The following is a 22,849-nucleotide window of genomic DNA, read 5'->3' on the forward strand; positions in this document are numbered from 1 at the left end:
TTTCAATCATAATGTTTTGGTTATAATTAGACTAAAATAAAACAATTTTGCTAATTACATTATTTTTAGTTTACCTTAGGTTCATAAATATATTATGTATAATTTATATATGTTTTTGATAAAATATATAAGTCTATATTTTAAAATTTGATAGATAATTTATATATGTTTATGTATAATCAATCTTTTATATTCTAGAAATATTATTATCTTATAGAAAAATGTCTAAATTATTTTATTAATATTATAAATTTTCTTTTTCTTATAAATATTTTTAATACAAATTTGATTTAACTGAACATTAAAATTAAGATAAAAATAATTTTTTTTTATTTTGAATTATATTTAAGAATGTGCATGTATATATTTAAAATTATAATCTTAGGTAGATTTTCCTATCTATTTATTTTAATTAAATATATTAAATCAATATGTAAAATTGCTTTATTGTCAAAAATTAAAATTAAAAAATATTTATAAAATCTGTAGATATATATAAGAAACTAATGATTTTACGATTTAATTTGATTTTATGATTTATTTTTTTTATAATTTTCTAAAAATATGTATATATTTTTGAAATATTTTTAATTTAAATGATAATCCGAAATTTGAAATGCCATAATTGAATATATTTATTTTAATGATGATTTATGAGTTATCATCATGTTTTTAAAAAGTCCAAAAATATAAATCGACAATAAATGTAATATATGAGTTATTACCATATTTTAAAATTTTTACCAAAAATATAAATTAACATTAAATATAATTTTTCATGTCATATTAATCTTTAAAACATGTCATCAATTTTAGTAGCCATGTCACAATTATTAATTAGGTGTTTTCATGCACCATGTGTAGTGATGAATTTTTTGAAAGTTAAATTTTATATTTTAAAATGTAATTTATTAATATTATATATTTTATTACTTTTACCAATAATTAATATAAATACCATTAGTTAAGCATAAAATTAAGAGAAAATGTTTTTTATTTTAAATTATATTTAAGAATATATATGTATATTTATAAAGTTAAAATCTTAGATAAAAAAAATTATTTATTTCATTTGGTTAAATGTATTAAATCAACTTGTACTAAATTACTAAAAATCATATAAAATTGTATAGTTATCAAAAATTAAAACTAAATAATATTTACATAATTTGCAGATATCTAAAAGAAACTAATGATATTACGATTTTTTTTTTAATTTAGAAAATTTAGAAACTTTTAGATAATAAAAATTTTATAATTATAAAAGTAAACTTATATAATATTTCGAAATTCTAAATGTCATATTTGAATATATTTATTTTAGTGATGGTTTATGAGTTATTACTATATTCTACAAAGTTTACAAAAATATAAATCAATATTAAATGTAATATATGAGTTATTGCCATATTTTACAAAAAATTTCAAAAATATATATCAGCATTAAATGTAACTGTCCATGTCATATTTAACTATATGACATGTCATCAATTTTAATAGCCACGTCACAATTTTTTTTGTGAAAACGATTATAGAGAAGACATGTAGCAAATCACTTCTCAAATATAGACTAGCGGATGTCTGTTATTTTCGGCCCCGATTAGATCAAATGATAAAACTTAAAAAATGATGTTTTTTTGTTCTTTAAAAAACGGGAGGGAGGCGGTGCTTATTGAGCAAACGAGTGGGCGAACCCAAAGAAGATGCATATCTGGGTCCGTGGACCTCTTACACTTCATATAGGCCCATGAAGAAGCAAAGGGGACTAAGAGTCGACAATCATGAGTATCAGACACAAATTCATATCTACAAACACTACGAGGCTTTTATCGCAAAGATTTGTTCGCTATCTCTCTCTACTCTGAGCTTTGTTTCGCACTTCATTAATCACCGCAACGAAACCCTAGCTACCTTCTCCTCGCATCTCAGAAGCAGATAAATCTCCGGCGAAGATGGCAGGTGGCTTGGATATGTCACTGGATGACCTCATCAAATCCAATCGAAAACCTACCGGATCTCGCGGCCGAGGCAACGGTGGTACTACTAGCAGCGGCGGTGGTCGCGGATTCGGCGGTGGCTCCGGGCCGTCTCGGCGATTTGCTAACCGCGTAGGAAACAGAACGGCGCCGTATTCAAGGGTCAGTCAGCCATTGATTTCATCTACTTAACCTCTTCCTTCCATTTCCAAATCAGAGAGAGAGAGAGAGAGAGAGTTCCTTTAGTGTTTGTTAAAGTTGAGATCTTTTTTTTTTCGTTTCTTCGTTTGACACGAACAAACAGCCGATGCAGCAACAACAAGAAGCTCATGACGCCATGTGGGCAAACGACGTTTTCGCCACTGACGCGAGTGTGGCCGCTGCTTTTGGGCATCAGTCTGCCGGATCTTCTATCGAGACTGGAACGAAGCTCTACGTCTCCAACTTAGATTATGGTGTCTCCAATGAGGATATCAAGGTCTCTCATTTCATTTCTAGTCTTCTTTAGAAGGAGTAAAGTTTGTGTCTTTGAAGTTAATTGTTAGTTTCTTTGTTGTAGGAGCTCTTTTCAGAGGTTGGTGACCTTAAGCGTTATGGGATTCACTACGATAGGAGTGGAAGATCCAAGGTATTATACTTCGATACCGTTTCTACTGCTATTAGATCGCGTTTAGCTGATTCAAACCGGTTGATTTCAGGGTACTGCGGAGGTTGTTTTCTCGCGGCGTGGTGATGCCTTGGCAGCTGTCAAGCGTTACAACGATGTTCAGCTGGATGGAAAGCTGATGAAGATTGAGATTGTTGGAACAAATCTTTCAGCTCCAACACCTCCTATTATTGCTCCTGTTCAGATTCCCTTTCCTTCTAATGGGATACTTGGCAACTTTAATGATAACTACAATGGCAACTTCAATGGCAACTTTAATGGAAACTTTAGGTTTGTGTTGGTTTCAGTCCTGATATTTTAAATGTATATATTTGATGTGTTGTTGGTGAGTTTGTATATTGATGGCATGACTTGTTAGTTAGCTTAGAGTCAGCTAAGTTAGATTGCTTGAACCTTTTTAGTCTTATTTAATGTTTTGTATAATGCAACAGAGGGAGAGGAAGAGGTGGTTTTATGGGGCGGCCTCGTGGTGGTTTTGGAGGTGGTAATTTCCGTGGTGGTAGGGGAGCTAGAGGAGGAGGTGGTGGTGGTCGGGGCAGTGGAAGAGGAGGACGTGATGAAAAGGTGTCTGCAGAGGATCTTGATGCTGAATTGGACAAGTATCACAAAGAGGCAATGGAGGAAACAAGTTGAAAAGGAGGGACTAAATCCATTTGCAAGACTAAATGTATTTCTTTAGTGCATGGTTATATACTTTTGTATGAGTATGTTATTTAGATCGGTGTCAATTGTCTGACATTATCCCGGTTTAGTTAGCTAGTTTGTTTCTTCTCTTTGTGAGGCTTTTTGCAATTGAGAGGTTGATTGTTTCTGGTTTCTAAACGGTTTAGTTTTTGTTTTTCAAAAACCACTTTTTCATCCAATCAAGGTTTGGAAGAAATGGATTTTCTAAAATTAAGGGAAAATAGTTTTTGTGAAAACTACCTAATTGTAAACAAAAACAAAAATCTGTATTTTTTTTTCAGTTTTTCAACATCATTTGATGTTACTTTTTTAACTTTTTTTTTGCCTTTTGGTGATTTTAATATTTAATAATCATTTCTCTTCTAATTATCTGTATTTACTGTTTTCATTTACATATTCATATATTCACCAAATTAAATTGTACATTAAATTCCATATACTTATTAAGATTATAATAAAAATTAAGTTACACCTTATTCACAAATTATTTTTGTTCAGTGAGAAAGAAACCATCTACAATTAATTTACATATAATTAGATTTATCAATGAAATTAATTTAATTTGCAACTATATATAATTGTAAACAATTTGTACTAAGTGCTTACAAGTTATAACTTAATCATATTGTGTGTTAATAGCACTAAGAGACTGAGACACTGTTCCAAGTTTCCATTGCTGAAGCATTGCTGTGGAGAAGAACGAAAGTCAAGTGGATAACAAGTACGATTGTATATCAACAAAGTGGCTGTAGTTTAGTGGTAAGAATTCCACGTTGTGGCCGTGGAGACCTGGGCTCGAATCCCAGCAGCCACATCTGTTTTTTTCTCTGTATTTTAAGTAAACGACGTCGTAACAGTTCATCTAATAAAACGTCGTCGGCTCTCTGTGTCAACCTTGTCTTAACCAGAGTCTTTCCCCACCCTATTTTCACTTTTACGATCGGTTTCGTTAAGACTTGCCAGTAAAGAAGAAGCGAAGCGGAAAGTCATCGTTCTCTGTGCTTTCGAAGGTAAAATGCTACCAGATTCTTTCATTTCGAATTGTCATATATTTGTTTCGTCTTTAGATGGTGGTGGAATCTGTGGATCTAAATAGCTAGAGGCATCGATCTATATTCCCAGGATTGATTAAATTAAAATGCGTAGAGATCTGATCTGATCTGATCTGATGAGACTCTGTTCTTTCTCTCTCTCGCACTGCTAATATAATGAGATTCGATCATTCTCTGATTTGTTGATTCCTGTTGTGATGTAAACAGATGTTTGACGACCAAGACCTCGGATTCTTTGCCAATTTTCTTGGCATTTTCATCTTCATTCTCGTCATTGCTTACCATTTCGTCGTCGCCGACCCTAAGTTCGAATGAAAAACTGGTGTTTTTTTGCTGGATTCCGACAAAAGAGAAAAAAAAAACAGTTTAAATGTCTTGGAATCAGCATGTCATTAGCATTCCATAGAGTCAAGATGTTTCATTCAGTTATGTAATATGACAAATGTGGTTTTTGATTAATACATAAAGAGACTTGTTTTCATACTGCTTTCATTATTCAGATTTTATAATGCATAATAGTACTTGTTTTGAAGCTAGCATATAGCAGCGCGTCTTCTCGCGGGTATGAGTGAGTTCACTTCAGACTGTGATGCTTGTGAGTAAACGAGCGTAACTTTATAAATTGTTAGAACTAAAATGAGTTTCTTCACATAACCATGCTAGTTGTTCTATTTACAGTTTTATTTGTTTCACATTATCATTTACTGTAAGCTTGCTTGCATGATGTAATGTGCATACGCATTCATCCTTTGGTGAATCTCCGGATTCAGGCTGTTTAAATGGAATCTGCTTTGTAATACTTGTTGGTACTTCTCGGTTGTGATCATGCTCCTTGTAAGTATAACTTAGTATAGGTTATGGATGTCATCAAAAGATAGGGACAAAGTTTGATAAAAGAACCCAAAAGGCTGACTGGTAGTGTGGGATGACAACAAGGTTACTGATCATAAAAAAAAATATAAGTGAAAAAGTCACACTGACACCAAAAAGAAATAAAAGAAAATCTCAATAGGGTTACACTTAGGATTACACTTCTGCTTTGGCTTATTTTTCCCATTGTACAATATGATCTTTTCTACAAATACATAAATAAAAACATGGTTACATCTTTCATCAGGTCAACTTAACCTCAACTAACTCCTCCAAGGTGGTGCGGCCTTAGACAAACTCTAACCTCGTGTTCTTCCTCCACTCCTCCCTTCAATTTCGGCACCAGGATCTCAAGAACCGGTCCTGTCCCATCAAAATATGCTTCGATGTTGGCTTCCTCCGGAATCCGATTTGGCAACTGTATCTCCCTCATGAACTCCCCCGGAGGACAATGCTCAGCCGTCTGATCAACAACCAGCTTGAAAGTACGCTCTCTCCTCTTCACTAAAGGAGCCCTCGACGTGCTTGACCCCGTGACCTTAACGATTCCGTTCGTGATACCGTTCCTCCATGAGACCTTCACGCTGTTCAAATCCACAAACGGTAAAGTTACCACGACCAGGTAAGCTTCTTCGTCTTCGTAGATGGTTTTGGCAGCAGTGGGAGGCCCGTGAACGTTCTTCATCACTCCAGTGAAGTCGTTAGCCCAACCGGGCGGGTCCTTGGCATGGTTGTTAACAACAGTCAAGCAACATTCTTCTTCGCTGCTTCCAGGAGATAAGAACTCTTTCCTCTTCTTATTACTGTTCCCTCCTCCTCCTCCTCCTGGAGATTGATCTGATGAGTCACCATTGCTGCTGAAAGAAGCATTGCTTGTTAAATGCAATCCCGAACCGTTAAGGATCTTCTTAGCGCAATTCAAACCCTGTTTTGTAACATGAGGCAGCTCGAAGTCCGTGTTGGGAAGGTTTCTCCAGGAACCGAAGTCACTAGCATCAGGAGGGATAGTGAACTTCAAATCTCGACCCGTCAGCTCCAACCACCTCTTCTTATCTTCCTCGCTGACGCACAAGAGACTCGGGGACGCCACGAACTCGATCCCGTGAAGACACTGAGGGTTAGAGAGTCCCCTGTAATGCTTCCTCTGCATCCTGTGAGACCTAACAAACCCTCTCTCCGCGCTGAAGGGAAACGGACGCTCGCCTTGACGCGAGTGTCCATTCATATAGCTCCTCAGCTGCATTTTCCCGAGAGCGTTCTCGGGCTTATCCTTAAAAGCCCACATGTACATGTTCTCCATATCATGCTGAACAAGAAACACATCAAGCTTGAGATCAGATTTATCAAAACCACTAAAACACCCTCCTCCTCCTCCTACGTTACCAGTTTCTCTAACGACTTTAGACTTTGACTTGTCGTTCAAGGCCGGTCTGAAGTAGAAGCTGAAGAAGAACCAAGCTCCCCACATGCTATCTCCACGTTTCAAGCATTTTTTACTGACTTTACTGGGGACCACGACGTTGAGGAACGTCTCGGTGGTGGTGGTGGTCTCGTAGACATGGGAGCTGAGACCAACGTCCAAAATGTTGTCCAAGTTCCAAGACATGGAGCAGCTTCGTCCTACGGACAAGGGGAGGTTGATGTCTGGCGGGTTGTAGAGAGTGATCTGGCGGTTACCGTTGTTGTTCATCATCTCGAGATCGAGTTCTTCGTGAGAGGAGGAGCCGGTAGAGTCCATGGACAAGTGCGTTGAAGGATGATGATGATGATTCTCCATTGACAAAACGGTGAGAATCGAGCCTCTCATTTCACAAAATCGAATCTGATTTGAATCTATATTAAGGAGGTCAATCGCCTAAGTCCCAGATCTCCCAATTAGCCATTGATTCACCGGCAATTTGAGATCCCTAATCTCTAGACCAAAAGCAAAGAAGAGGCTAGAGAAAGACGATATCCAACCCTAACCCTAGAATTTCACTATATCCCCCTGAAAGCGGCGGGAAACTTCGACTCAAACCTATCCGTGAAATATACATTTGCTTCCGATTCAAATTTTTTTTTTCTCCTTTCTAATTACATCCAACTCTCACAACAAGAATAAGCCTTAATAGGAATCAGATGCAATTGAGCCCAGATAATACCTTTTTAAGATACGCAACAACAATGAATCCATAGGAAGAAGATATTCATTGTCACAATGATATATATAATCAAACTCTATTTCATTTTCCGCCACGGATTCGATTAGAAGTTTTTGGTGTTCTATTGTTTGTGAAATGTATCGGTGTGAATGAGGGAGGGAGGGAGGGAGGGAGGGAGGTGGTTTATGTAAGAAGGAGGAGAAGGGAAGCTTCGTGGGTGAGAGTGAATGTGCGTAAGAGGTGAGACAGACAGATAGAGAGAGAAAGAGAGGGTTAGTCCTGAACTAGATACCACCTGATTCCCCCACTCTCTTTCTAACTATATTATTTTTTCTATCTAAAAATTAAATATTATCTTTTCCTCTAATAACAGTTTTATTTATGGGTGCTTATCGTTGGTACATGTGCTTATCAAACAACCATTATTCTTTTTCTTTTTTTTTTCTTTTGATAAAAACGTTTTGCAAATTTCTAGTGAAAACTGATTTTTTGAAAAATATTATATTGGGTTTTAATCAAATGGCTTAAATAACAACATTATTAAACTTTTTATCCGGGCAAGTGTAAAAAAACTCTGATTGATTTGTGTTTGGGGGGAAATATGTTTAATATGCTTTGCTATGTTGAAGTATATGCGGAGACATGGTTGGTGATTAGCTGAGTGATATGATTTTTAATATTATTTTAATCAATGCTAGTGGAGACCAATTGCATTATTGTGCTCCCAGTGAGGTGTAACAAAATAATATTTTTAAAAAAACCTTATACTGGTTATCCATTGAAATAGGGTTATGCGTCATCGACAGTGTTAGTATCCAACAGCTTACGAATTTAATTAACTAATCCTTCTTTGTTGACTAGTTAAGTGCATTGTAAATTCTAAACATCCGAATGAACTAAAATGTTCTGAGGATAATTACGAGGTAAGGGTAGCATATTATCATTTGACACGTAAGAAATGCATTCTGAGTCAATTATGAGAGTGTCATACATCCTGTTGCTGTATCATTTGATCACCATGTGGTCCATGTCATGTATAAATTATATATGAACGTACTACAAGTCTACAAGTTAGAGAATGGGAACTTACGGAGGAGAGTTTTGGTCAAATTTTTAATAAGATAAAAGTTTACCGACATCATACATGGGATGCAACATAAACTTAAACAAAACATGCATATGTTAAAAATAGGTTGAATTTTGAAAACTATGGACCATTTTGTTTAGGCTCTATGGATATGCGATTAGGTCAAGAGGTAGGTAGGATCAAAGATTTAAAGCTTAACTTTAGTTTCTCAGGCTTTAGGGTCTATTTTTATAAAATTTAGGTTCAGGTTTTAGACTGAAATATGTAAATCTAAAAATATTTTATTTATTAACGCTCATTTTATTTAATACACTGCATCAAACAAAAACTAATAGACCGTATACGCCAAAGCGCCCCATCATATTGTATGGGTAATATTTTGTTTACCGGATGCTCGGTTCTTGAAGGGACACTTAAACATTATAGAATAATATATTTGCTACATTAGATACGAGCAGAAGTTGACAAAGCTAAATCAAACAGAGTTAATTAAAAATGGCATTTGTGAACCCAAAAAGAGAAGAACGAATCAAACATTACTTTAGAAAATTCAATAATTGAGATCTGAGAGGACATCGAATACGACCTCAAAAAGATATTGGGAGTTGCCACCTCTAATACCCAAACAACGACAGGTAAACAAACAACAAATAATTATTTAAATACACCACACTACTAGTAATCTAGTGCTTCAATACGTTTATATCCCTTGAGTACCTGACAACACAAAATAACATCATAGTAAACAAATCAAAATTTTAAACAATTTTTTTTTAATGTTGTGATAGTACATAGTTCTGAATAAAGATCATTATGATGGTTAGGTTAGTCTAGAGACACTAGACCAGTCTGGTTATGTTTTTTTTTTCGGACAAAGCAGTCTGGTTATGTTATGATATGTGTTTCGTCGTGGTCGCCGTGAAACCTGACTTTGTATAGTTTATATTCATATTAGTTTAGTGATATTGAAAATAAATTAACTGTTATACTAAATTATGTGTAAAATAAATTTAGTTTTGCTATAAAGATGATTTGATGGGGTTTGGTTTAGTTTTGACCGTATTACTTTTAGTTATAAGTTGACAAAAATCGGATTGGAAAAGTTTCGATAACTTTTCACCTACCACTACCAGAACAATATGGTTATAATAACTCGGACTAGTTAAATAAAATGTTCTAATCAATATTTTTATAGAGAAAAATGCAAGCTCACCAATCATAGAGGACAACTGGCCTAGTGCAAATGTGTCGAATATCAAAACATATAACATTTAAACTGATTACAAATCGAATAACTAAAATGACATCTCCAATAGTTACCTTCATTTTTCTTGAATTAAACTCAAAATGAATTTACATTTTACTCCAATATTTTTCTTTATTTTTCTCTCAAAAAGAACAATTTCACATATATTATGTTATTTATTACTACTTATATAATTAACTATATTATGTTATTTATTACTACTTATAATTAACTTTAAAATAATGATTATTATTTTATATAACTTAAAATTTTACTCAAAATTATTTTATTTTAGTTAAATCTTCACTATGTATATAAGTTTAGTTTCTAAAAAGATACAAGAATTTATAGAAAGTTATCACAAAATGAGAGAAAATATATTAAAAAAATACTTCTCCAATTTTTCCCTCAAAATGAGGTACTATTGAAGATGGTTTAAATAGCCAAAATCGAATAACATGCAGATTTAACCGGTGGTTCATATAACATTAAGATGCTTTTATTTTGTAAAATATGGAATTATTTAGAAGAGAAACTATTTACTGTTCGATTTCGATCCAGGGCAACGCAACCTTGTCACGCATTCACGCACTAACGTGTAAACAATAAGCTACATGCATTAAAAAGAAACAAAAGTATATTAAAATAGTTATGATGCTATTTTCTAGTAGTTGGAAGGTGATGGTATTGATACGGACCATGTCTTATAGGTCGAAGAACTATAACTTTTAATAAGCGATAATGTTTCAATAACTGGATGCCAAAACATTTGAAGAACATATATCATACACTTATTTTTATACAACTGGATCGAATACAGACACAACTTGTGTCACAAAATTATCATTATTTTCACAAAGAAAGCTACGTCATAGATAATATCCATCTATACCTGCTTGGTTATAGGGTATACAAACCAGATGGGTTTAATGTTACAAAGAGAGAATAAGGCCCAGTAGAATCCCGCCATAAAAATTCAAAACGGCGTCGTTGACTATAACGCAACGCACACAGAGTTTTTGTTGTTGTTGTGTTTGCTATGGAGAAGCCCATCATTTCAGCTGTTTAGCGCGAAATCGGTAGTTCCATCGAAACGCTCCGAGAGATTTGTTGTTCGCATCTCTGTGAAAAAAAGAAAAAAAAATCCTAGAAAATCTCGAGTTTCCGGCCATTGGAGGAGGTCACTCACTAGATTCGTCTTTGATCCCGATTCGTGTGTCATCGATAACGGATTCGAGCTGTTATAACTAAATCTAGGGGTTTTTTCTAGATGTTTCATTTAGTCAATGAACAGCTAATTATTTTTTTCTTTGTGCTAATTAATTTAAATCTGTGTGTGTGTTGTCCTGATTAGTGTAAAGTTAAGTGGAGGGGATGGAGATGGATTTGTTTGTGACTCCGGAGAAGCAGAGGGATCGTCCTTCAGTGAGCTTGCGGAAAACTCCTGTGAGAAGGAAGTTGATAGTTGATGATGATGATGATGATAACGAGATTGCGTCAGAGAAGAAAGGTCAATCAAGAACTACTGGTGGTGGCCTTCGCCAGTTCAGCGTTATGGGTCTCTCTCAATCTCTCTCTCTCTCTCTTAAGAGCTTTCTACTTGAAAGTATTGTTGTTTGGGTTATGATTCATTCATTCAACTGTTTGTTTTCTCAGTGTGCCAGAAGTTGGAAGCCAAGAAGATCACTACATACAAGGAGGTATCACACTCTAATACAATCTTTTTTTTTTTTTAGTTCAGATTGAATTTAGAACTCATCTTTAGTTGTTCTCTAAGTTAATTGTTGAACTCTCTATTAAATATAGAGTAATGCATTCACAACCTGAGTTCCAGTAAACCGGGTCTTTCTTGTGAGTTCCAGGTTGCAGATGAAATCATTTCTGATTTTGCAACAATTAAGCAGAACGCAGAGAAGCCTTTGAATGAGAATGAGGTATATATAGCAAAGTTGGAAAGCTTGTTGTTATCTCTCTGAATTTTATGGAAACCAGATGTGTGCCATAACAATATTTTTATCGTATGATCAAATTAGTATAACGAGAAGAACATAAGGAGGAGAGTCTATGATGCGCTCAATGTTTTCATGGCCTTGGATATCATCGCTAGGGATAAAAAAGAAATCCGGTGGAAAGGGCTTCCCATCACCTGCAAAAAGGATGTCGAACAAGTTAAGGTCTTGCCTCTAAGAAACCCTTTCTTCTATTCTATTTCTCTAGCTCTTTGTCTTTGCTACGTACCTACCTTTCGTATTTGCAGAGGGATCGAAATAAGGTTATGAATAGTGTGCAAAAGAAGGCTTCGTTTCTTAAAGAATTGAGAGAAAAGGTGATTCTCTTTCTCTTCTTGTAAGTTTAAAGGAAATCTAAATGCAATACTCTTACACTTCGAGATCTTGTTATGACATTTCTAGAGTTTTGTAAGCATCCCTTACTTTGAACCTAGCATTGAGTCATTTTTATCTTGTCTTGATGAAATATCAACCATCTTTCTACGTTTTGTCTATATGTTTTCTTCTCCAATGTCATTGTCTTGCAGGTATCTAGTCTTGAGAGTCTTATGCTGAGAAATCAGGAGATGGTTGTGAAGACTGAAGGCCCAGCAGAAGGTTTTACCTTACCACTCATTTTACTTGAGGTACTTCAGGATCTCCTTCCTTAGGTTTCTAAATTCATGTCTTTTTGGTATCTAATCTATCTTCTCTCTCTCTATAGACAAATCCTCATGCAGTAGTCGAAATCGAGATTTCTGAAGATATGCAACTTGTTCACCTCGACTTCAATAAGTACAACTACCAAATATTTTTGGAAATTGTGATCAATTTTGCTTTCTCTCTTGAATCTTGGATTGACAAAATCGTTTCTTTGCCCCACCTTGACTTTATAGCACACCATTCTCGGTTCATGACGATGCATACATATTGAAACTGATGCAAGAACACAAGCTGCAGCAAAACAGAGCTTCTTCCTCTTCCTCTGCACATCATCAGTCTCAACATTCTTCCTCCAGTTCCTGCATTGCTTCTGGAACCTCAGGCCCGGTTTACTGGAACTCAGGATCCAATTGATGCTCACCGACCGAGAAAACCGGTGATTATCTCCCCAATTCTTCAAGGAAGAAGAAGAATAACAAGGGATCTAATTGGTATACTATGAAAAAGTTATACTTCTGGCTTTGTGTCATATGAGAGAGCTTGTAATCTTATAATTCATAGGCCAACATCAAATGTTTGTTTATCCAATTTTTCCGTTACAAATGAAACCTCCTGTACTTTTTTCTAGTATTAGAAAACCGATTCGGTTTACTCTTGACCTGAGTTTTCTGAATTAAACAAACAAAACCAAATTGAATGGATTGGCTAATGGCTAATATATCACACAAACTTAATTCCCGGTTAGGTTAGGTAGTAGTTGAGAAATGCGATTTAGTTAACTCTCGTCTCGCGCTTAACCGGCGCGTGGCTGATACATAACGCTATGCAAAATTCACTATTCCCATGCAAGAACAAACAGATGACTTTTTCTTTTTTGGGAAAAAGGCAAAGAAAGAGAGAGAGACATCGCGGCGGTTCGAGGGAAAGAAACGCAAACAGGTTGGAACATTTCGGAAGAATGTTGGACTGTTTTTAATTAAAACTATACTAATACATACATTATATATTTATATCTAGTTAATTGTTTCTTCACTATATTCTATTCACACTCGTACGTATTCTTTCAGTCATCCCATCTAAATTATAATATTATTTAGTCGTTAGTGTTGGCCCATTTAGTCACACCTTCTCCCCCTTTTTATTATTAACAGATATAGATGTTTAATTACTTAATTGATCAACACTGGTGTGTATGTAACTATGCAATAATAAAGTTTTCATCAAATAAACGTACCAGATTCCCTTTTTGCATATCATATATGAACACAATTTGATTCCTCATAACTTAGTTGACATGCTCTACATTTTCTTCTACATGAAATGAAGTAGTTCTTTCTTACTTGAAATAAGAGAGCAGCATCTCTTTCACTTTGTCAAAAATATCAATTTTTTTTTTGCTAAAACATATATACTTGTATATCAAAAGCATTACCTTGTTACTTTAAGTCAATAGAACAATAGTATAGTATATATATATATATATATATATTATATATGAATCCCCACATTCGTTTAGTAAAAGCTATAAATTATCTATAGTTGTATTTTATATATTGTAGTCTAATCAAAATATTTATAAAGTTCATGACATAAATTGATGTTTTCGGTAGTCTTTATGTATACACAAAATTAAGTGAAAACTATGGTTGAGTTTTTTTAGTATGTTATATAGCACACACAGTACATAAGTAACATGATTGACAGAAAGATAGAATCACAAAGAAACTTATGAGTTAAGCAATTAGACACACTCCCTCTCCTCCACCTTCCCTAAAACCCTAAGCAAATACGCATAATATATAAAACAAAACGAAAAGAGCCTCATAATAACACTGTGGACACACTCAAATCTTATTTTATTCATCAATATTTAAATTATATAATATTCCAAACATATTCCATATGCATATGTGGATATGTATATATATGAATAAAGGTTCTTCTTTATCTTTGTCACTCTCTTTCTCTAAGCTCTCCTCTCCTCTTCTTCCTCTCTCTCTCTCTCTCTCTCTCTCTCTCTCTCTCTCTCTCTCTCTCTCTCTCTCTCTCTCTCTCTCTCTAAACTCTTCCCTTTGTTTTGTTGTATTGACGTAATTCTCCACTTCTTCATATAAGCCTTCACCAAACAAAACCACCTTTAATTCCTTTATTTGCTCTAAAACAAAAAACAAAACTAAAGAGGGAAGAGATCATCAAAGAAGAAAGATCAAATATGGTGTTTTCTTCATTTCCTACGTATCCTGATTCATCAAACTGGCAACAACAAGTAAGTTATCGATTTGGAATTTCTTGGTTTTACAATTTATGCGTGTACTCAAGAATCAATAAAAAATAAAGAGATGATTAAACAAACAAGAAAAGAGGATAATAATATTCTTGTTCCTTTTGTCACTTTTAATCTATGTATATCTGTGGTTGAATTTGAATATACTCATAAAACTAATTCTTTCTTTCCTTTACTATTGTTTTCACAAATTTTAATAACTTTTTTTGCTGTTTTTGAATCATTTCTTCCTCTCTTTAGCATCAACCAATCACATCCACCGTTGGATTCACGGGAGACAACAACATCAGCCAGCAGTTCCTCCCTCACCATCCCTCCCACCGCAACCGCAACAAACGCCTCCACCGCTTCACCTCAGCGGTAACGGTGGAGGCGGTGGTGGTGGTCCTGGGGGACCTGGCGGATCAATACGGCCAGGTTCGATGGCAGAAAGGGCAAGAATAGCCAACATACCAATGCCTGAAACAGCCTTGAAATGTCCAAGATGTGACTCAACCAACACCAAATTCTGTTACTTCAACAACTACAGTCTCACTCAACCTCGCCACTTCTGCAAAGCATGCCGCCGTTACTGGACACGTGGCGGCGCTCTAAGGAGCGTCCCTGTCGGTGGTGGTTGCCGCAGAAACAAAAGAACCAAAAACAGCAGCGGTGGCGGTGGTAGCAGCAGTAGCGGTAACAGTAAGTCACAAGACAGCACCACAAGCAACGACCAATACCACCACCGAGCCATGGATAATAATCAGATGGGACCGCCACCTTCTTCGACTTCTCTGAGCTCGTTGCTATCTTCTTACAACGCCGGATTGATCCCTGGACATGATCATAACATGAGCAGTAACAACCATGTACTTGGACTTGGATCATCTTTGCCTCCTCTCAAGCTCATGCCTCCTTTAGACTTCACTGACAACTTCACCTTACAGTACGGTACCGTTTCAGCTCCTTCTTATCATGTAGGCGGTGGAAGCAGTGGAGGAGGAGGAGCGGCGTCTCTTTTGACAGGTTTTGACCAGTGGAGATTCCCGGCACCTCATCACCAACTTCCTTTGCTAGGTGGTTTAGACAGCTCATCATCATCTTCCGGGTTATATCCATTTGATCATCAAAATCAAACGGGTCTGGAGCCGCAGAATCCGGGTTACGGATTAATCACCGGATCGGGTCAGTATCGAGCTAAGAACATCTTTCATAACCTTGTTTCCTCTTCTGTATCGTCAGCTATGGTCACGGCCACTGCGTCGCAGTTAGCTTCAGTGAAAATGGAAGATAGTAACAATCAACTCAACATGTCTAGACAACTTTTTGGAACCGAACAACAGCTTTGGAATATTCATGGGACTGCAGCATCAACCGCAGCGGCAACAACTAGTTCGTGGAGTGATGTCTCTAATAACTTCAGTTCTTCTTCTACTAGCAATATATAATCAGCTGCCACTCTAAGGATCGAATCTATGTGACGACGAGACTTTTTGTAATTTTTTTTATTGGGTGTGCTATGATCTTATGTACTTATAAGTTGGAAGTTAGTACATCGATCTTGTTGATCCTTTTAATATTAAATTACAACTACTAGTTTTGGGTTTTGTTTTTATATTTGGATTCCCTTGGTTGTTATTTTCAGGTTAAATTAGGGTTTTGTTGCAAAGTTTCATTTAAGTATGGGATATAATCATACATGCGATGCGAGTAGTACTTTGTTTTGTTAATATAGTGAGGGCAGAGAAATAATAGCAGAAAGTAAAACACACAAGTTTATCTTTTCGAATTCACTAGAACAAGAGAGTTTTACATCAATCTTTTCTATTACAAGAATCCTTTAGGATTAACCTCAATCCTAAGCTAAAACTCACCCTAGAGTCTAGACTTTTGTTTATCAGAATCCTCCAAACCCCGAGCTAAACTCCCCCTGAGTCTAGGCTTCAATCTTCCACTTCACGGAAGTACTTCACCAACTACGTCAGCAACTAACGCACAGTAGTGACACCAAAGGCTTTATCACACAAGCAACACCAGAACGATCTCTCAACTGTTTTTCTTTTTAGCAGAGACACCTTTCTCCATAGAGGCAAGTCCTCCTTATGTAGATAACCAGAACTTGCTCCACAAGTTCTTCCAAAAGCAACTTAAGCAACTTTCCATTTTTTCTTTAAGAAATTAACTCTCTTGCCTTTTCCTCTCCAAGTAATACCATTTATCTTTAATGTAAACTTTCTGATAAATATATTATTTCTTCTTCAAGCTTAACAAGCCAACCGACATCACAAAACACGAACTCCAACTTAGCCCATCTTCATGACACACACATGTACTACCTCCTGTAGTACTTCACGAACTAACCCAGCATATACATCTTCATGTTTGTATGAGTTAAGTATGTTCTATCAATACATTTTACTATCATAAATGAGGTTCAGTCTGATTGTTTTATCAAAATTTCTAACTAATTTAGATTGCTGCACATTAATCAAAAAGTATGTACTATTCATACTACGACAAATTTGATAGAGATAATATCATTTTTGGTATTTTATTGAAGACAAAATTACATCAAATCTAATGTCTTCGTGTCTTTTTGGAGATGATATAATCATATCATGCCATGATTTGTCTCGTCTGCATTTATAGAGAAAAATATTTTTAATAGTTTTCTAGTTAATGTATATAAAACTGTGGTTACCAGTTTGATCGAGTTGAGTAAGGTTTAGTTACTCAAACTAATTCCAGCATTTTCTACATCTCAAGAGAGTGACGATTTTTCTTATGAGTTTTGTCCTAAAAATTCTAGTTTGTTTTAGCCAACAACTTATGTTATTGTTTTACAAATTGTTTCTTACGGGTGATTGAAATAGGCTGTGCCTTTATGTTTTTAAATGTAGAATTTAAATTGTAGACTTATTTGCTATAACTTTGTAAATGACTATTTTTTTGCTCTAAAATAAAACTTTCTACAACCTTTTTATTTTCAAGTGATACTTTTACTGTATATTTGTTTATTTAAAAAAAAAAACTCGATTTGTTGACATCTATGACTATAAAATAAATTTTAGATATTTAGAACATTTACAGGCACAACTAGTTACTCCCTTATTTATAAGGAAATGGAATTATTCTTCATATATATATATAGCTACAAAAAGAATAATATCAAAATGCACTTTTGTGGAAATGCCACATAAAATTTGTAAGCATTACATTTTCCACATCAAAATGGAATTTGAAGTTACTGTATTATTATTCTATACAAAAATTAAGTTGCTGTCTTTTCATCCTAGAAACGATTAAACTAATTACAAGGAAAATAATCAATTATATTCTAGGTTCTTGTGAGTATATTATTATCCTTTTGTCATATATTAACCATGATCAATATAAGTGTTCTTGTGGTGGGCTTTTGGGTCTAATGTCTTAAGAACAATTAAAAAATAGATTTCTTATATCTTTATAAGCTTATGAAATCTGTCCAAGTTCCGCATAGTTTTATGATTGTTCCATTTTAAAATCATGGAGTCTTTTACGGAATGCTTTAGTTAGACTTTACGATGATTTTGATGTAAAGCAAGGAAGAATCTATTTGAGACTTCATCTACAAGCTAGCTATTTGAATAGTATACTAGAACTCGCAAGTAATTTGAACCACAATTGCAATTTAAAAATTCCAGTTGTTTTTAGCCAACAACTTATCTTATTGTTTTACAAATTGTTTTTTAGGGGTGACTGAAATTGTTAAGTAAAAAAAAAATTTACTCAGCCAATATATAAATGTATATAATATTGTAGAGTGATTGTTTTAGAACGAGTGTAATGCTACCGTATATTAGTTCCATCAATCGTGGTGATTATATAATGATATATTTGGTGTAGAAGACTAGAAGTATATAAGGGACAATGATTTTGTAACTCTGCGAAAGGATTGTTCTTTGTGACTTCCGAGAAGTGTTTTGTGTGCTGCTTAATTTTTTATTTTAGTGTATACTCTACAATATTTCTTTATGTTTCCATAATTATAATATTTTCCGTGTGTATATAAATACACGTATATGGTGTGGAGACCAACCCGCCAATATCATTAGATTAATTTGATACTACACTGCATGCATGATCGTCGATGCATATCAGTTTCGATCGAAAACGACAAAACCGGATTAGTCCACACAAAAACGTCTTATAGCGAAGACAACAAAAGATAAAAAAATATTATAATATGCACGGTGCCAAAGTATCCAAAATTTGTTTCGTTTAAGTACTACACTACTGTCAAGTGTAATCTAATGAAGGATAACAAGTACTATTGACTAACGCAACGAACATCTAGACTAATAATTTGGATGTGATTTTAGACTAATGGTGCTTTCCAACTAGAAGATAAAATCTTGGTATTTCGATAACGAGCGTCAAAATCGTCTACTACAATAAAGTAGACCGTACTCTTTATTGAAATATGTGCATGTTATGTCACAAAATCAGGTGCAATTATCGACCAAAAAGAACTCAGTTACATTTATCGATGACGTTGTTTGAATTTAACTGAGTTAGTTGAAATAAACGGTAACCAAAAACAGAACGGTAGCTAAAAACAATTATTTCAAAAATAATTATATTGATCATAGAGTAACTAGCATGAGTTTAGTTGTTTTAAAATATTAGGTGCGAATGAAGAAGAGTTCAAACTTCGAAACCACACATTATTTCATTATCTATATCCTATTAAAACGAAAAATAAAAATAGACAGTATTGAAGTTTCAAGTTAATTAGCTAGCATAAACTTGTATAAAATATTGCTCCAAAAAAAAACTTGTATAAAATACTCCGGTTGAATGGTAAAAGAGACAGAACCAGAAATCTAACGACGACCGAATCAATGTCGGAACAATGAGTAAAGGACAACACCGACGCGCCTTGGAAGAGTGCAAGAGGCTTGTGAATTGCACGGACCACTAGGCGACAAAAGTAACGGTGCGGTCAGAGGAGGTGGAACCCTCGCGCAAGGACCGAGAGATTCGATCTTGAAACTGCACGTGCTTCGATACACGCGTGAGAATTTGAGCCAAATACTTCTGTACTTCTGTTTTTCCTTACATGTGACTGACAACAAAACTTACTGCTTAACTTTAAACACATTCATCGAGTTAATGTTTTTATTATTTTTTGCTAAAAATAATGTTTTTATTTACAAAGTATAATTTTTTACAAAAAGTCAGGTTTTATTTTGAATACGAAAAAATTAGAATTATTTTGCATATACTGTTTAAAGGTTAATGATCTCAAAAAAAATATTTTACATTAAAATTTGTTTTTTTTTTGTATTGCAAGCAAGTTCACTGATTTCTTCGGTGTATAACCTTAGACCATCTCCAATGGGAGTTCTTCCCATTGGAACTCTTAAAAATATATCATGTATATATCTATGTATGTATATATTATATATGTATAAGTATTTATGGGGTTTATAATTTTTGTGGAATCCTATGCACAAAAATTCTTAAACTCCATTTTAAGAACTTTTATGTATGGGATTCACAAAAATTATGAACCTCACAAATACTTATACATATATAATATATACATACATAGATATATACATAATACATTTTTAAGAGTTTCAATGGGAAGAACCTCCATTGGAGGTGCTCTTACAGCGACACAATGCCACAAATTCGAAACCAAGGCATATATGCCTCGATCTTAAATTCAATAAATTCTTAGTGCAGTCAATATTAAGATAATAAACGATGGGCTGGAATTATTTTATATATTATCGTCGTCTATACGTATTTTAAATAGTATTTTTATTCTCATTGAAGTCTTAGATTCGGTCATAGGCTACTGACCAGGAGTCTAGATAGCGTAGCTAGTACAATTTGGTACAAACCGGTCCATGAAGCCGGACCAGCGAATCGGAATAATGTTTAATCCAAATTTGGATAGTATCGGTAAGTATTTGTTGACGACAAATAACATATCACGTCACATGGAAAAATGTGAACCCCACATATATGTGAGTCTCACGGTACAGGAAAAATCATTATATATGTGTATATAGAAATATATGTGTATTGTTTGTGTGCTTTGAAGGGATTAAGTGCACAAGTTGTTTAAACAAAAGTTGTTTAAACAATGTTGTCCAAAAAAAAAGTTGTTTAAACAAAAATAAAGGGCAGAAGAAGGAATGTTTAAAAAAAGAAGTGCAGGAGTTCAAAGTTGTTTGGTGATAAATAGAGATTTCTAGAATAAAATATTATTTTGTTTAATAACAAATCTTACTTGTCACTAGAAAGTGTAGAACATATATAACCTTCTTGGCTCAGAATCCAAGTCTGGTCTATACACATATGGCCTATAGATGGATGCGTACATGAGATGAATGCTTGTTTGACTATTTATTTATTTATTTGTGGTGTTTCATATTAAATACATTAGCATATAGGATATTATTTTTTGTGGAATAGTAAGTAATGTAGTCTTGTATGATTCAAATCTTCAAAATATGTGAATATCTAGCGTGTCTAGTTGTCCTATAAGAATTTTCTAACCAAAATGAAGATTCCATACTATTGAATCCTTTCTCTACCGATATTTATTTATTACTTTTCTTTTACAAATCTTGGCCAACCCTAAAAAACAATGAGGGTCCCGATCTGCTAGCTTTTTAATATGGCTAAGTAAAATTGTCGACGATTTCCTTAACAACGTTATGCAACTCCTACGCGGCTACGCCTACACTTATCATTACCATTTAAATTATAACCACCCTCCAATTTAAGCATATAATTGTTTAAAACCTAATTATGATAAGTAATTTAAACAACTAACACGAAGTATAGTTAATTACATAACCATTCTCGCACATCTTGGATTTTCTCCTTTATATATATATATATATATATATATATACACCAATATAGTAATATACTGAATGTTTTAGGTTTTCTGTTTACTGGTAAAAGAAGTGTTCTTTTGTTCACTTGTCCCTATCGCTGCCCACAATCAAGACCGGATCTTAGGTTATTCACCACTTTTACGTGCAATTGTAAACAAATTTGACGTCAGACTGGAATTGTTTATGCGTGTTATTTGACTGGTACAGGCACCAATCATTTTCAAATTTATACAGCAATATGAATTCCCTCTAATAACATGCACCTCAAGTTGCTTTCCTTTTTAACCCGACCAATAACTAAGAACCAGACATAACACACATATGTACAGCCCTGCGCGCGTATCTATACACACAAATCTATAAACATATTCATACGTTCCATTCCTTTTTTTGGAGGTAAAATTATAATTTTTTTGTACAGTACTAATAGTCAGTGAGATTTTTATCAATAGGGATGATAAATATAAATCACTGAAAGAAAGCAAGTATCGAAATCCTCGTTTTTAAGCCCTAATTATTTTGCCATTGCAGCTACTAAAAATGATTATTAGAGTGTTAGTTTTTATAAAAGAATTGTTGTCTTATCTGATTAGAAAATGTGTTTTATTTTGAATAAAATCCGATATGGTGGCCGATAAATACATGATTGTGATGGATGATGATGACGTCCCATATAAAGTTGCTTGGTCCTTAAGAAAACACACGAGGCCTAATTGTAATAATCGTCATCACATACTTAAATAATCACATAAAATTAATTTGTGGACTGTTTTTGCTTACCTCACTGCTCACACCGATCGATCACCAACACTATCAACTTTCAAGCACATCAACGTCGATTTAGCAAACCATCATTATAACGAATATTTGTATAGATCTCGAGGTAGGCCCAACGATAAAAGACTACATAGGATAGGCCGATAGGGGGTCAAGATGTTGGTTTCTAAACCAGCTTTGACCGGTTAAGAAGAATACAGGTGGCTCAAAACGGTTTTCGTTTTCAACTTTTAATCATCTTTGCTACAGATTATCCAAAGAAAATATCATGTAAGAACTCTAGAAAAAAACCGTTTTTGGAAGAAAAAGAGGGTCGAACTGGAGTTATGGCATCACTTCTTCTTCTCAGATACATTACCACTACCACCAGATCTGTAAAGAAACAAGAACAAACCAAATGAGCAAGAATTCATTTCATTAACTTAGATGAATAACAAAATGAAATAAATGATTTGTTGTTGTATAAAGATGAAGAAGGAGACATCATCTTTCTGAGGACACTAGACATCTCTTCTCTTTTCCTCTTGGCTCTC

The 22,849-nt window shown here is 34.4% G+C and overlaps 5 protein-coding genes and 1 non-coding gene across 8 annotated transcripts; 5 read left to right on the forward strand and 1 right to left on the reverse strand.

Moving 5' to 3' along the window:
• The first annotated feature begins 1,808 nt into the window (after positions 1-1,808).
• On the forward strand, positions 1,809-3,459 carry LOC108844227 (THO complex subunit 4B). Its single transcript, XM_018617448.2, has 5 exons — positions 1,809-2,138; positions 2,281-2,454; positions 2,536-2,604; positions 2,675-2,913; positions 3,075-3,459. The coding sequence occupies exons 1-5, from the start codon at positions 1,953-1,955 to the stop codon at positions 3,274-3,276; spliced, it is 870 nt and encodes a 289-aa protein (XP_018472950.1). The 5' UTR covers positions 1,809-1,952; the 3' UTR covers positions 3,277-3,459.
• Positions 3,460-4,069: 610 nt separating this feature from the next.
• TRNAH-GUG (transfer RNA histidin (anticodon GUG)) lies at positions 4,070-4,141 on the forward strand. Its single transcript has one exon. It is a non-coding gene; the product is annotated as a tRNA-His (tRNA).
• A 445-nt stretch (positions 4,142-4,586) lies between these two features.
• LOC108846024 (dolichyl-diphosphooligosaccharide--protein glycosyltransferase subunit 4C) lies at positions 4,587-4,862 on the forward strand. Its single transcript, XM_018619234.2, has one exon. It carries the CDS (start codon positions 4,587-4,589, stop codon positions 4,692-4,694), a length of 108 nt encoding a protein of 35 aa, XP_018474736.1. The 3' UTR covers positions 4,695-4,862.
• Positions 4,863-5,369: 507 nt separating this feature from the next.
• Positions 5,370-7,586, reverse strand: LOC108847739 (uncharacterized). The gene has a single exon (XM_018621068.2). It carries the CDS (start codon positions 7,054-7,056, stop codon positions 5,509-5,511), a length of 1,548 nt encoding a protein of 515 aa, XP_018476570.1. The 5' UTR covers positions 7,057-7,586; the 3' UTR covers positions 5,370-5,508.
• Positions 7,587-10,699: 3,113 nt separating this feature from the next.
• LOC108844044 (transcription factor-like protein DPA) lies at positions 10,700-13,032 on the forward strand. 3 transcript variants are annotated; one of them, XM_018617240.2, is made up of 9 exons: positions 10,700-10,802; positions 11,078-11,281; positions 11,380-11,423; positions 11,586-11,657; positions 11,757-11,897; positions 11,981-12,049; positions 12,260-12,358; positions 12,436-12,506; positions 12,608-13,032. In XM_018617240.2, exons 2-9 carry the CDS (start codon positions 11,098-11,100, stop codon positions 12,786-12,788), a joined length of 861 nt encoding a protein of 286 aa, XP_018472742.1. In that variant the 5' UTR covers positions 10,700-10,802; positions 11,078-11,097; the 3' UTR covers positions 12,789-13,032. The 3 variants fall into 3 exon arrangements, with proteins under 3 accessions (XP_018472742.1, XP_018472740.1, XP_018472741.1); XM_018617238.2 differs by having other exon boundaries at positions 10,747-10,982; XM_018617239.2 differs by having other exon boundaries at positions 10,752-10,903.
• Positions 13,033-14,384: 1,352 nt separating this feature from the next.
• LOC108844303 (dof zinc finger protein DOF5.1) lies at positions 14,385-16,250 on the forward strand. Its single transcript, XM_018617533.2, is given in 3 exon segments — positions 14,385-14,640; positions 14,899-14,971; positions 14,974-16,250. Coding segments are annotated over 3 exon segments (1,239 nt in total). The 5' UTR covers positions 14,385-14,586; the 3' UTR covers positions 16,086-16,250.
• The last annotated feature ends 6,599 nt before the right edge of the window (positions 16,251-22,849 follow it).

Source organism: Raphanus sativus, chromosome 3 (genome assembly GCF_000801105.2).
Source record: "Raphanus sativus cultivar WK10039 chromosome 3, ASM80110v3, whole genome shotgun sequence".
In the NCBI taxonomy this organism is placed as follows: domain Eukaryota; kingdom Viridiplantae; phylum Streptophyta; class Magnoliopsida; order Brassicales; family Brassicaceae; genus Raphanus; species Raphanus sativus.